Consider the following 14777-nt stretch of genomic DNA (forward strand, 5'->3'; position numbering starts at 1 on the left):
TGGTACCCTTCCCCAGATCTGTGCCTCGACACAATGCTGTTTCGCAGCTCTACGGACAATTCCTTTGACTTCATGGCTTGGTTTTGACTCTGAAATGCACTGTCAACTGTGGGACATTATATAGACAGGTATGTGCCTTTCAAAATCATTTCAAAATCATGTCAAATCATTTGAATTTACCACAGGTGGACTCCAATGAAGTTGTAGAAACATCTCAAGGATGATCCATGGAAACAGAATGCCCCGGAGCTCAATTTCAAAGCTCATAGCAAAGGGTCTGAATACTTATGTAAATAAGGTATTTCTGTTTTTTATTTTTAATACATGTGCAAAAATTCAAAAAACTTATTTTCACTTTGTCATTATGGGATATTGTGTGTAGATTGCTGAAGATTTATTTATATTTAATCAATTTTATAAGTAGTCTGTAACGTAACAAAATGTGGAAAAAGTCAAGGGGTCTTCCCGAAGGCACATATGCCGTTTGCAGACTCTTATCCAAAACAGTCATGCATGCATACATTTTACATATAGGTTGTCCCATGAATCAAACCTACTATTCTGGTGTAGACTACCAGGGTATTTAAGTTATGTGAGCTACCCCTTTAAGTAACCACGCCATAATTATTGATGACATCACTCCAAACCCAACAGCCTTGAGAAAAACAAGCATTTTTAAATGTACCCCCCAAACCTCTCTAACCCAATGTGCATAAGGAACTAAGAACTCATTAAAACACCATACATGGAAATCAACCATATACCACCAGTGCCAACAGTTATTTTTATGGCCATTTTATTTATGTGAATTTTACAGAGACCGTACAATGTATACACATTTGAAAGAAGAACCCTTTATTTGTCCACAGAAATCGGTCTTTCTTCACAATGTGTGCTTCATCTCAAGGATACTGTTCTGTTTATAATGGGAAGTAGACAATCTGCTGTACAGGTTGGACAGACACAGCTCCATTCACTCTTCAACATATAGATTTCTATCTGACCTTCAACCCCAGGTATCAGAGTTGAAACTGTACCCCTCTGTCTAATGTTCATACACACACAAACATACACACACCTAAAGTAAGATCCCAAGATGGTTGAAGGGGTAGTAGCTAGTTTATCCCACTGTGTGCAACATTGCAGTCAATTATGAAGCCCATACTGTCTGTCATTCAGTAGTAAGATGAACTCTTTGGTTCTGTTGTGTGAGATGTGTAATAACAGCCTCCGCACCATGTGATCTCTCTCGGGGAGGATGTAGTAGTTAAGTCACATTTCAGTTTTCCTTCTAATAAAACAAGCAACTTTACACTTCAGTCACCAAATGAGATGATAACCTGTCTGTCTGAGCAGTCACTTCGAGCACCTTGAAAAAGGAGTTGATATTGTGAAGGAGTTGATACGAAGGCGATATTAAGGGGCTCGATTCAATCCGTAGCACTGAAGATCTGCATTGTAGTGCGATTGAAATAAAATTGTAATTTCCAATTGAGCCGACATATGCAACGTTTACCAGGAATGCAGTTGCCTTTAAATTACAACCGCGCTATAGCGCAGAATCTTCCGCGACACGCATTGAATCAAGCCCTAAGAGGAAGGCCACTGGCAGAAGCAATCACTTTACACCTTTAAAGACTTGGCAAAAAGCACATGACCCTGTAATGCCACAGAAACAACGATAGGTTGGAGGGTGGATGCTCCATTTAAACTTACCCCCCCCCCCCCCCCACCCCCCCAAAACAACGTCTAATGGTGAGAGGAATGGTGTGTGATTATACCAAGACAAACAGAGACACAACTCGAGGAAGAAAATCAAAAAGGGATTGGCGAGATAAAGCAACTAAAAAAAGAAACATGACAAGATCTGCTAAAAAGCTCTCCTCTTCTACTGTAAGGGGACATTGGGAGAGACACACTAACAGCTATCATGTGGTCAGCCAAAGTTAGCGTGTTTACCGCCTTAGTCGGGTGTTGTACTTAAGCGGGTGTTTGTGAGTCCCTGGCGTCTTCTTTTGGCCTGTTTAATGCTCTGTGGCCTTCGTTAAGCCTGGCCCCAAGGCTCTGCCTGCAAGGCACACCAGAGGGTTGTCAGAGGAACATTTCAGCTACCATCACCTAAACACACACCCCACACTCAGACCTCAGAGAACAAATGAATGAGGGAAGGAATGGAAGAACACAGGCACACACGCACGCATTTGCACATACTCACACACACTGGCTACACAGGTGTTACAAGCTGGGTTTTGTCTTTATTGGAAACTGGGATGGAAAGAGATGAAGAAAGAAAGAAAGAAAGCAAGCAAGAAAGACAGAATGGAAAAAAGAAAGAGTTTGAGAAGGAGAGGGGTGTGTACGTGATGAATATAGGGATTTTTGAGCGACAATATAAATATATATTTTCCATAAAAATATTGTTCCCCTGAAAATGTCTGTGTTTTGATGAAAAACTATTTAAGGCTACTTTGCAGTACATGTCATAGAAAATTAAACATCTAAATATATTATGTATATATACATTGGTATATAAATGATTTTGGCAAACAAACAATGACTTTAAAAGGATAGTCCTGATAAAAAAAAGAATGTTCCTTCACTGAAACAAAGACCCTTCACAAATGTATAATGTTTACAAACAATATGCACAGATGCGAAGTATATCAGTGATATAATTCCTTCTTTTCACCGGGTCTTAGGTCATCATGTCCGCCCTCGGTCAACTCAGTATGCTTCACAATGGGAGGCTGTAAGCTGATCTAACGTCACTGGTCAGACAACAGACAGGAACAACAACAACCCATGTGGTTACCTCTCACTATGGTACTTTTCTTCACGTGTCTAATTATTTTCTCCAAACTTTAGGCAATGTCTCTGAAAGGTCTGGGCCAACCAGTCAGGATATAAATAACATAGGAAAAACTTGTAAAAAAATAACAACAACATGGACACAATACAAAAAATAGATAGCTGGAGATGACCTATCAATGTGTGTTCATACAATGACGCACAGCAAGCTCTCTGAAGACAAACAAAGCCATGGCAATAAAATATCTAGAACCTAAAAGGGCTCTTTGGCTGTCCCCATACGAGAACCCTTTGAAAAGCATTTTTGGTTCCATGGAGAACCCTATCCACAGAGGGTTTAGCCAAATAAACTTTTTTTTCTAAGAGTGCACTTAACGTACGTCCACTGAATAGAGCATGTAAAGAACAGAATTTAGAAATATAAATTCTATAAGCACTGTAGAACTAGTTTGGTGGAACATTGAAATGTAGAACCATACACCGAGTGTATAAAACATTAAGAACATCTGCGCTTTGTATGACACACTGAAAGGGCGATACCTAGTCAGTTATACAACTGAATGCATTCAACTGAAATGTGTCTTCCACATTTAATCCAAGCCCAGGTGTATCCAGGCGAAAGCTACTGTATGATCCCTTATTGATGTCACTTGTTAAATCCACTTAAAATCAGGGTAAATGACGGGGATGAGACAGGTGAACAAATGCATTTTAAGCCTTGAGACACATGGATTGTGTGTGTGTGCCATTCAGAGGGTGAATGGGCAAGACAAAAGATTTAAATGCCTTTGAACGGTGTATAGTAGTAGGTGGTGCGGTCACCGGTTTGTGTCAAGAACTACAACGCTGCTGGGTTTTTCACCCTTAGCAGTTTCCCGTGTGTTTCAAAAATGGTCCACAACCCAAAGAACATACAGCCAATTTGAAACACCCGTGGGAAGCATTGGAGTCAACAAGGGCCAGCATTCCTGTGGAAGGCTTTTGACACCTTGTAGAGTTCATGCCCAGATTAATTGAGGCTGTTCTAATGGGGGGGTTACAACTCAATATTAGGAAGGTGTTCCTAATGTTTTGTATACTCAGTGTAGACCAAAGAGTGTAAAACGAACTGTAGTTTAGGATTTAGGATTAAGACACTGGGAATATTCACAGTCGATTGCCAAGAGTATTATTCTCTCTTGCTCCTGAGAGTACAACAAACATTGAGACAGACTACTGTTATGCAACCCAGTCCTTGGCAAAATAGTCACACATACAGTACCAGTCAAAAGTTTGGACACACCTACTCATTCCAGGTTTTATTGTTTATCTTTATTTTTACTATTTTCTACATTGTAGAATAATAGACAAATTCTTATTTACAATGACGGCTGGTTGAGAGAATGCCAACAGTGTGCAAAGTTGTCATCAAGACAAAGGGTGGCAACTTTGAGGAATCTAAAATATAATTTTGATTTGTTTAACACTTTTTTGGTTACTACATGATTCCATATGTTTTATTTCATAGTTTTGATGTCTACACAATTATTCTATAATGTAGAAAATAGTAAAAATAAAGAAACTTTTGACTGGTACTGCATGCCTATGTGACTCACTAGACAAATATGCATGATCTACACTATGTTAAAAAAAATATCCATATTTTAGTAAAAAGAAATCTCCTTCTGTTCACCCCAGCAGATATTGAAGCTGAATAGATATCGAAGTTAGATTGTGCTTTTTGGAATAGTAAGAGGCCTTGTAGAAAATTTAGTTTTTAAAGAGTTAGTCCTCACAGTCCTCCCCGGCGGTTGCTGCATCTAGAGCTGCTAGAGCTTCCGCCACCAAAGAGTCTATGACGTGATGCACGTCATCTTCTTCCCGTCCCTCATCTTCGCTCTTCATCACCGAGATCCCGCTCCCGCTCTCTACGGTAGTGGCGTCCGGCGCCCTCCTATCATCCTTCGTGTCTGCCGAGGACAGGCTAGTTGTACTAGTTGGAATATCCGCAGACAGGACGCTCTCCTCATCCCCTGTGTCGCACACGTACTCAGGTGTGCCACCCACCCCCTCATCCAGCTCATCCGTCAACGAGGTGTAGCACCTCACACCGGGCCAGGAGGGGTCCGAGCTATTTCGGAACATCCTAATCTTGTGGGAGTCATTGTCACCCAAATGTGTCAGATGGTGACTATGATCCAGGGAGAGTGTGTTAGGGTAGATTGGGACTTGGCTGGGGCCCTTAGATGGATCTCGTCTTGGAACCTGGCCCTCTGGATGGAGGATATACAGACCCCCACCACCACTACCACCACCCTCCCCTGCCCAAGGCTTGACTCCCTGCCCCCTCTCTGGGTTGGCGGGCACGGCGTGAAGCCTGTTGATCTGGTTGTTGTCAATCTCCAGCTTGAGGCCTAGTCCTCCTCCATCTTCTCCATCGTCGTGCTTGTTGCTGTAGCTGAAGCCCAGGTTGTGGAAGACCTGCTTCTGCTTGTTGTTGGACTGGTCCCCGTTGTCTGCTGGGAGGTGGTGGGGCTGATAGAGAGAGCTCTCCGCCGGGTCCCTATTCCTGCCGTGGACGTCCACCGGAACAGTCGGATCATAGATGCAACAGGGAGAAGGGAAGAAGAGAGGAAAACATTTAGAGAAATAGAGAAAGGGGAGAGAGAGATCATTAGATACAGACAAAGACAAACAAATAGATAGCATGTTTAGTTAATCCCGCAGTTCACATTTATTTACAAATGTGAATAAATGAAATAGCAATTAAATAACAATATTTATTATTCCCCATCTTGTCAGCGGTCCCTGTGTTGTATAGAAAACGGTCAACTTTCAATAACCAGTCACACATGACTTTCATTGTTTCTCTAAGAAACAGGGAATAAATAGGACAGGCGGACTATTTAGGCGCATTGACACAGTTGTCTCAGGGTGTCAGCTTTGCCTGAGAATCGATTAAACACCAGCACACACTCCCTTGCACACTGTCAAAACAAGGACACCTCTCCTAGTAGCAGTCATAGAGTGAAAAACACTATGAGGGAGACGGAGAATGACGGAGAGGGAGAGCGACAGAGAGAGTGACAGAAAGAGAGAGAGAGATCAACAGAGAGAGAGCAGAGAGTGAAAAAGGTAAACACTAACGCAGATAGTACAGGGGCAGAATAGATGGGGGCCTTTATTTGTGGACATTGTAACAGGTTGTCAGATACTTCCTGCTGTGAGCACCTTATGCTGATAACATACTCCCTCTCTCTTTCACCATGCACTCCCTGAGCACTCCTCATACCCCACAAATCACACAACCCCACACACCATCTCACACCTCTAAAGGTGTCTCTGGCTTTACCTCTCCCCCTTGCTTCAACCTCACCCCTCTCTCCTCTCTGTGTTTGAACACTCCTCATGTCTCTGTATGATATTGTCCCCCACAACCTCTCCCCAGTCCTCTCCTCATTCCCTCACTTGATCTTCCTTCAAGTTTTCCCCCACCTGCTCCCTCCCTCCCTCCCTCCTCACATTTATGAACTGAGAAAATAATGTTTTCCATTTTGTCTTTCCTCCAAGTTTAGTCTACAGCTGTGTCGTGTCTCTAGTATCCTTAATGTGATGACATGCTATTTTCAAATCGATTACCTAACGTTTCATTATTTGATTAAATTAATCAGGCAATAACTAACTCATTAGGAATCCGGGGCACCATGGAAGCATTCGTTTATATAGAGCGGCTATTGATACTTCAGAGTACCATTCGGAAATGTTCTCATAGAATAGATGTTTCGGCGGTTGTCTGTATTCTCGTCCTAGGTTTACGTCATTTCTAGCTGCAGACTAGTAATTCGCGTCGTCTAGAATTTCTCACTTATTCTGTAGTGAATCGATAGTCTCAGAGTTTAGCCATTTCCAGCCGTGTAGCCAATGCTCCACGTGATATAGTCTTGTTCTTTGGTAGCGTTGTAGTTTAAACCACTTTACACACCAGCGTCACCTGGCATGTTTTGGTCTTAGAAATTCAATAATTTGCAACCTTAGCTTACACCAGGGTTTGCATGGTCTGGTGTGAATTTCATCAGGAGTGGGTCTTAAACGTTTCAGTAGAAAAGGGCGGTCCATGACGCCTAATGTGATGCCTGGGCTCATGGGGGTGTGGCCAGTGACTAGTTAATCTTTATATGAAAATCCATTCTCTCATTTAGAAGGTTAATATCATATTACATCTTTTCACAAATAGTTTCATGTTTAATCACATACGTTTCAAAATATTTAGATGTAAACCTGACAGCTCGGAAATACACTTTAAGCGATATAGTTATGTGTGTTTCCTGTCCTTCATAAGGTCACCAAATGAAACACACTCAACATAATTGTCTCTTATTAAGTGTCCACAGACCATTCCCACATTCTCAAAAAGTAGAAATTGTTTAATTTTTGTTTACAGCTTCTGTCTCACTTTTTGAAAGAAGCCTGAAATTCCACCTCAGTTTATGTCTCAGTTGTTAAATCTTGTTATGTTCATACAAATTACAAATAACAAACACCCCATCATTGTTAAGGACAACAAAGTCAAGGTAATGGAGTGGCCATCACAAAGCCCTGACCTCAATCCTATAGAACACCATCCCAACCATGAAGTACGGGGTGGCAGCATCATGTTGTGGGTTTGCTTTGCTGCAGGATGGACTGGTGCACTTCACAAAATAGATGGCATCATGAGGATGTGGAAAATGATGTGGATATATTGAAGCAACACCCCAAGACATCAGTCAGGAACTTAAAGCTTGGTCGCAAATGGGTCTTCCAAATGGACAATGATCCCATGCATACTTCCAAAGTTGTGACAAAATGGCTTAAGGACAACAAAGTCAAGGTATTGGAGTTGCCATCACAAAGCCCTGACCTCAATCCTATAGAAAATTTGTGGGCAGAACTGAAAAAGCGTGTGCAAGCGAGGAGGCCTACAAACCTGACTCGGTTACATCAGCTCTGTCAGGAGGAATGGGCCAAAATTCACCCAACTTATTGTGGGAAGCTTGTGGAAGGCTACCCAAAACGTTTGACCCAAGTTAAACAATTTAAAGGCAATGCTACCGAATACTAATTGAGTGTACGTAAACTTCTGACCCACTGGGAATGTGATGAAAGAAATAAAAGCTGAAATAAATAATTCTCTCTACTATTATTCTGACATTTCACATTCTTAAAATAAAATGGTGATCCTAACTGACCTAAGACAGGGAAGTTTCACATGGATTAAATGTCAGGATTTGTGAAAAACTGAGTTTAAATGTATTTGGCTAAAGGGTATGTAAACTTCCGACTTCAACTGTAGATGAGATGCCACAACAACACACCACTCCGGATGTAACTACAATACAAAGAAGTGCCATGTCTAAAGCTAAATTGGAAAGGCAATCAAGTCCCTGAAAAAGGAAATGCAAAAACCCCATAAGTCATACAGATGTCTACAAGTTTTTTTAAGCAAACCCAAAAGCTATCCATCTACTACTGCTATCTACTATTCTAATCCATGTGGTTCTAGCCAAGTGTTTTAGCAATAAAAGGTGGAGTAATTTATTTGGTATTCTATAACAGCCTTGATAGATTTCACAGGAGTCCTGTGTGATTTGTGATCAGGCATGAGAAGGTCTGAGAGACTGGAGAGAGTTGGCATGCGGTCAAAGTGGGAACTGACCCAGTAACCTACAGTACAGTCCCGCCCAGCCAATCTGTTTAATATGCCCAGGAAACGGCTAAGCCAAGAAATGTGACACTGAGACACAATTAAGGGGAGGTGTATGTGTGTGTTTGTGAGTGTGAGTGTGAGTGTGAGTGTGAGTGTGAGTGTGAGTGTGAGTGAGTGTGTGTGTGTGTGTGTGTGTGTGAGTGTGTGTGTGTGTGTCTTTCTACCTTCCTGTACATGGGAAAGAGAGGTGTGTGTGTGGAAGGGATTACAGACTACGGTATGTGAATCGGTGTAAGCCCTTTTATTTATATTCAATCAAAGTATTACTCCTTTCCCCTTTCCTCTTTCCTCTTACATTCACACTTACAGCAAAGTAAGCTGAGAGGAGGGTGATGAGATAAGTATTTGCATATTGACTGGATATTTATACGGAAAGCCAATGTTGGAGGTCACTGTGAGTGACACTTTATAATGTAGCCCATCTCTATCTATATGACACAGAAGGAAAGCAATAATTAGGATGGGAAGAGAATGTACAGTGACATTAAGATAGGACATCTGTCTGGTTCAATAGGATAGATAAGGCTATACGAGGAATACTGTAGCTGTAGCTCGTGATAGTAAGAATAAGGACTGGATTTTGAAAACAATCTAACACATTTTGGTTAGGAGTGTGACCTTCGCTTAGAGATGGAGAGCTGCTGTCAATATGTAAACCTTCCCCCTCTCCTCACACAAACATAAATGCAATGGGTTCATACAGACACATTTCAGAAGCCCTCATGCAAGCACACACACACCAGGGTTTCCGTTAGGAAAATGAGTTACCAGTTACCAGCACGATTTTAATTTACCGGCCATTTGAGAATGATGGTAATTCTTCTAAACAGAACTCGAAACAGAACTCCTGTAATGAAACATTTGCCAAAATGTAATTCTGGGAAACCACCATTCTAAACAGCACACCTGATGTGAGTGGTTACATATGTGACAGAAATAAAAATGTAATTTTGAAATTTAGAAAGAGGTGGAATCTAAAGATGCAACAACTAGCATTGTGCTTTTGGTTTTTGGACAAAAAACTAAATTTTATTTGAAAACCAATAGAACAGGAGAGAAATCCTGGTTTCAATTGCAAATGAAGAAAGTCTTTATAAATTAATTGCCTCCAAGATTCTATGGTTGGATTTTACCTAAGCTACATTGAAGCAAGCTAAGACATGCCTCATAATACGAAGTAAATCATTCAGGTTTCTAACAATTAAATGATGCTTTGAAAATGCATACTGCCTCCAGCTCACATTGGAAAATGGTGGATGACGTGCTGATAGTCTGCCTACCGTTGCCTATGCACTTGAATGACAGGCACGCTTCAATTACCAGTTGAGAAACAAAAATATTAGATATTTTTAATCGTGGCAATCAAAACTTTTTTTTTTAACATGCGATTGCATTTACAATTGTTAGTTAAGTGAGCCTTGAATTCAAAATGAATCACAGACAGTGTTGCCAGCAAAGCACCTCCACACCATCACACCTCCATGCTTCACCGTGGGAAGCCTACTCTGCGTCTCACAAAGACACGGCGGTTAGAACAAAAAATCTCAAATTTGGACTCAAAGGACAGATTTCCACCGGTCTAATGTCCATTGCTCGTGTTTCTTGGCGTCCTTTCGTAGTGTTTTTTTTGCAGCAATTTGACCATTAAAGCCTGATTCATGCATTCTCCTCGGAACAGTTGATGTTAAGATGTGTCTGTTACTTGAACTCTGTGAAGCATTTATTTGGGCTGCAATCTGAGATGCAGTTAACTCTAATGAATTTATCCTCTGCAGCAGAGGTAACTCTGGGTCTTCCTTCCCTGTAGTGGTCCTCCTGAGAGCCAGTTTCATCATAGCGCTTGATGGTTTTTGTGACTGCACTTGAAGAAACGTTCAAAGTTCTTGAAATTTTCCGCATTGACTGACCTTCATGTCTTAAAATAATGATGGACTGTTGTTTCTCTTTGCTTATTTGAGCTGTTCTTGCCATAATATGGACTTGGTCTTTCACCAAATAGGGCTATCTTCTGTATACCACCCCTACCTTGTCACAACACAACTGATTGGCTCAAACGCATTAAGGAAAGAAATTCCACAAATGTACTTTTAACAAGGCACACCTGTTAATTGAAATGCATTCCAGGTGACTACTTCATGAAGCTGGTTGAGAGAATGCCAAGAGTGTGCAAAGCTGTCATCAAGGCAAAGGGTGACAGCTTTGAAGAATCTCAAACATAAAAAATATTTTGATTTGTTTAACACTTTTTTTGGTTACTATATGATTCCATATGTGTCATTTTATAGTTTTGATGTCTTCACTATTATTCTACAATGTAGATAATAGTAAAGAATAAAGAAAAACCCTTGAATGAGTGGAACCACCACTTAGGGCTGGCAGGTAGCCTCGTGGTCAGAGCGTTGGGCCAGTAACCAAAAGGTTGCTGGATCGAGTCCTTGAGCTGACAAGGTAAAAATCTGTCGTTCTACCACTGTTCCCTGGTAGGCTGTCATTGTAAATAAGAATTTGTTCTTAACTGACTTGCCTAGTTAAATAAAGGTTAAATTAAAAAAATGAGTAGGTGTGTCTAAACTTTTGACTGGTACTATACAGTACATGATGACTAATGAAAATACACATACCCCAATTTAATATTTTTTGCTTTTTAATTAACCTATAGACCAATAAGCATGCCGGTCAAATGTATTTACGTCGACAGATATTTCTATCAATGAATAAAAAGCATTATTTTGCAATGGGATTGTTTTTTCTCCTGGTCAAATTGGCCAGCAACAATTTATCAGCTTTCATCTTTTTTAATCTGCCAAAAGCAGTCTACTAGAAACCCTGATGCACACAAACACATACACACACAAATGCTCCTACTCACCTTTTAATCATCTTACAGCATTGGCAACCCATCTGGCTAGCTGGGTAGTGAAGCTGTGAAAGGACAAAAAGCATTTTGTTACTAAAATAGAAATCTTACAATTATAAATAACCACTATAATGTAGAAAACACAGAGAAAGGTTACGGCCGTCACACATCAATAACTCTAATGACAAGCAAAGTCCCATCAAACTTGGTGACATTTTCAATCAGTGACATTTTCTTTAAGACCCAGATGATAGAAAGGTTGAGATAGACAGTCCAAGACTGTCTGAGCAACAAACGTTGTGACACACACTTTCAAGAAGTGTCAATTTATTTATCCAGGAGTTCTCTACTCACCTGTCCTGTGACATAGAGGTAGCCTTTGTTGAAGGCTTTTCTAAACTATCGGGAGGATTTGAACCTCATAAGTCAGGTTTAGACTTGGGCATGCCCTCTGTGTCCATGGTGACGCCTGAGCGCTGTGTTCAGGGATGATGTAGTGGGTCTGTCTGAAGCGCTGATAAAGCTTTGGTATTCATCCATTCCAATTTATGTGTGTGTGTGTGAGAAAGAAAGAGTCTAACAGCGTGCTTACTCTAGGTATTATGTTTGTGTGTGTGTGTGTGTGTGTGTGTGTGTGTGTGTGTGTGTGTGTGTGTGTGTGTGTGTGTGTGTGTGTGTGTGTGTAGAGAATGGGGGTGATCTTTTCTCTCCTGGCTGTGTGTGTGTGTGTGTTTCCCTAAGCTTTGGCATTTCTTTGCCTGGATAAATAATTAACAAGAGAGGCTCGAATGGGTCTGTCTGCTAGCAAGAGAGAGAGAGAGAGAGAGAGAGAGAGAGAGAGAGAGAGGGAAGCAAGGACACAGTATCTTTCTCCCCCAGCTTTGGTCTTTACTGAGAAACAGAAAAAAAGTGTAGCCGCAATGAAAAGCCAATGACCCCTTGCACATCTTAAAGGGACTAACTTTCTTTCTTTCACAGAGACAATGTGGTGCTTACGGACAGCATTATGACATAAATAAACATTACTGTGAAAAAAGAAATGCTTAAGATATAAAGACAGTGGATTTTCAGCATTCACTTTCAATGTAACAGTAAATGTCACATTGACATTCACTGCAACAGAACTTATTTTTTCTCCCTGTTGCATCATGTTTTCCTACAATATTTCCTACTGAACATGACCCAGGACTGATAGGTCAGGGGCACATCAGGTTTAAATTGGCTTTGGACCGTTTGATAGAGAGATCCAGTAAAATGCCAGGGATGGACGTGTCTATCACTTAGCGAATGGCTTCGATTGGGTCATTAGTGCACAGCTTCAGCCAATCCCCTCAATGACACCTGTTGACAGAAAGGAGAGTTCTCTTGATCGTCTTCACAATTTTTAATGTAGCTTCCTTCTGCATGTCCTCTAGATATTTAGTGTTCTGAAAACATTTGGGAGATATGAGAATGCCTACTAGATTTTGTATTTACCTCCAGATCTCTGAGTGCAGGAAAAAAAAAAGAAACAAGCAACCTTGCTCTGGGCTTTGGGAGATAAGAAGTCGATATTCCCATGTGATTTAGGTACGGCATAAACAGCCCATTCTGCGATTTGACCCTCCTTAAAATAACCGCCAAGATCACACTAAATCAGCACCAAAAACATATAGGGCTGTATTTTAGGCTGGCATTAAGCCAGCGCAATTGTCAAACGCACGCTCAGTTTGCCATTTCAACCTGTTAAAGCCAGCACTCTTCTATTTTTAAAACATAGCACCATAATTGGTCATTTACCTGTCTTAAATGAGCTTGCTTGCGCTGAGGTTGGAAGGGTGGCAATATCTGAGGTATGTCCTTAAAAACGTGTGGCAGTGGTCATTTCAGTATGTGCTGGTGGGGATATTTAAGACCAACCAAAAGCTGGTTTCAGCAGTAACGCGGTTGGTTATGGCATGGATTTTGACAACGGAAGTGCATCTTATTCAGTCGTGATGCACAGTGCCCATATGTACATGGCACAAGAGAGATGTCATTTTTACGTCCGTAAACCTCGTATTTAGAAATATAAAAAAGGTATGTTTTTTCCCATTTAATTTAAAAACCAATTATAGCCTCCCCTCTTATTAATGAAGGCAGTTTGTTTTGTCATGCCCAATCCATTCACTAAGTAGTCAAGACTATCGATAAAGTGTTTGGCTTTGAAATAAATCTTAATCACCAAAGCTTTATTAAACAGCAAAACAGTGAGCGGACATCTCCTTTTTATCTATGTAGGTTGTTACATTATTTTAGACAGCTCCTGTTATTATTTGGATGTGTGTAAAAACCCCTCCATGATGTAGGCTATGTGCACATTGAACGAGAGATGAGATAATTCGGTGACACACACATTTATCCCGTACATACAACTAACAAAAACTTGAAACTACTTTCCCGTAATGATTTCTTGCTTTCTGTTTCGTTTGATTAAATGCAATGCATCTGGTGTCTTTCTTATCCTGGCTCTGCACAAGTAGCCTATTCATAAATGGTTTCTCTATGGTCTAGTAGTGACACTTTTGCCACATGCTTTTGCATTATTCACAACTCACACACTGTAGGCCTACATGCAGTCAGGGCCGGCGTTATTGGCGAGCCTTAGTGGGCCTGACCTGCCCCCTACCATACCTCCTTGCTCTTCCAAATAAAAATATTAAAATATTGATAGTTTATTTTGACCGAGACGCGCACCGACAGACACATCAATCTCAGATAAAGCAACGGAACGAGCGAAACAGCGCCCCTCTGTCTCAGTATGTGTAGCCCAAGTGTCTGCTGCTGTCTGGACAAAAAGAATATGGCATGTCATACTCTTTATGACCAGATGGAGAGGCACTGTTTTGCTTGCTCAGATGCTTTCTCCGGTGAGATAGTTTCGTCCACTTGCGAATTGAACTAGGATGTAGTGCTGCCATAGCGCAGGGGAGCGGTGCAGAATACATGAAGCTGGTAAAATTATTTATAGAAAATGTATTTGGATAAATTCTAAATTCATTATTTAATTGCTAATAAAATTCCATGAAAATTATAGAATGACAAAGTAAATAAATATGTAGGCTATAGCAGCCTACATATGTAGGTAAATGGTGGTTGCTTCCCTATCTTTTAGCTCTCCGAGAGACCTATACCTGGAAATGATTGTCAGGATATATTCGAGACAATGCTTGTTGTTCCCATTGAAATGAGATAGGGATGGGTGATATTTTCAAAGCAAAACCTGTTTTAGGAACATTGAGGAATATACATCTTCAGTGACAGGCTTCATTAGGAAATGTGGTGATGTTGTACCCACAATAGCAATTCGGACACACCCCAACCAAAAACCCTGGATGAACGGAGATATCAGAACCATGCTGGGAGCCC

General features: G+C 40.9%; 1 protein-coding gene across 4 annotated transcripts in view; it reads right to left on the reverse strand.

Moving 5' to 3' along the window:
• Positions 1-779: 779 nt before the first annotated feature.
• Positions 780-14777, reverse strand: part of LOC129835046 (uncharacterized protein C4orf19-like) — a 29928-nt gene continuing 15930 nt past the window's right edge. The window contains exons 1-3 of one of the 4 annotated variants that reach the window (XM_055900390.1): positions 11745-13541; positions 11403-11455; positions 780-5350 (exon numbers count right to left, since the gene is read on the reverse strand). In XM_055900390.1, the coding sequence (XP_055756365.1) occupies positions 4573-5350; positions 11403-11434 (810 nt within the window). In that variant the 5' untranslated portion in view covers positions 11435-11455; positions 11745-13541 and the 3' untranslated portion in view covers positions 780-4572. Of the gene's footprint in view, positions 5357-11402; positions 11456-11744; positions 13542-14777 lie in introns of those variants that run through there. The other 3 variants (XM_055900388.1, XM_055900389.1, XM_055900387.1) reach the window with 3 other exon arrangements.

This window comes from Salvelinus fontinalis, chromosome 36, assembly GCF_029448725.1.
Source record: "Salvelinus fontinalis isolate EN_2023a chromosome 36, ASM2944872v1, whole genome shotgun sequence".
Taxonomy (NCBI): domain Eukaryota; kingdom Metazoa; phylum Chordata; class Actinopteri; order Salmoniformes; family Salmonidae; genus Salvelinus; species Salvelinus fontinalis.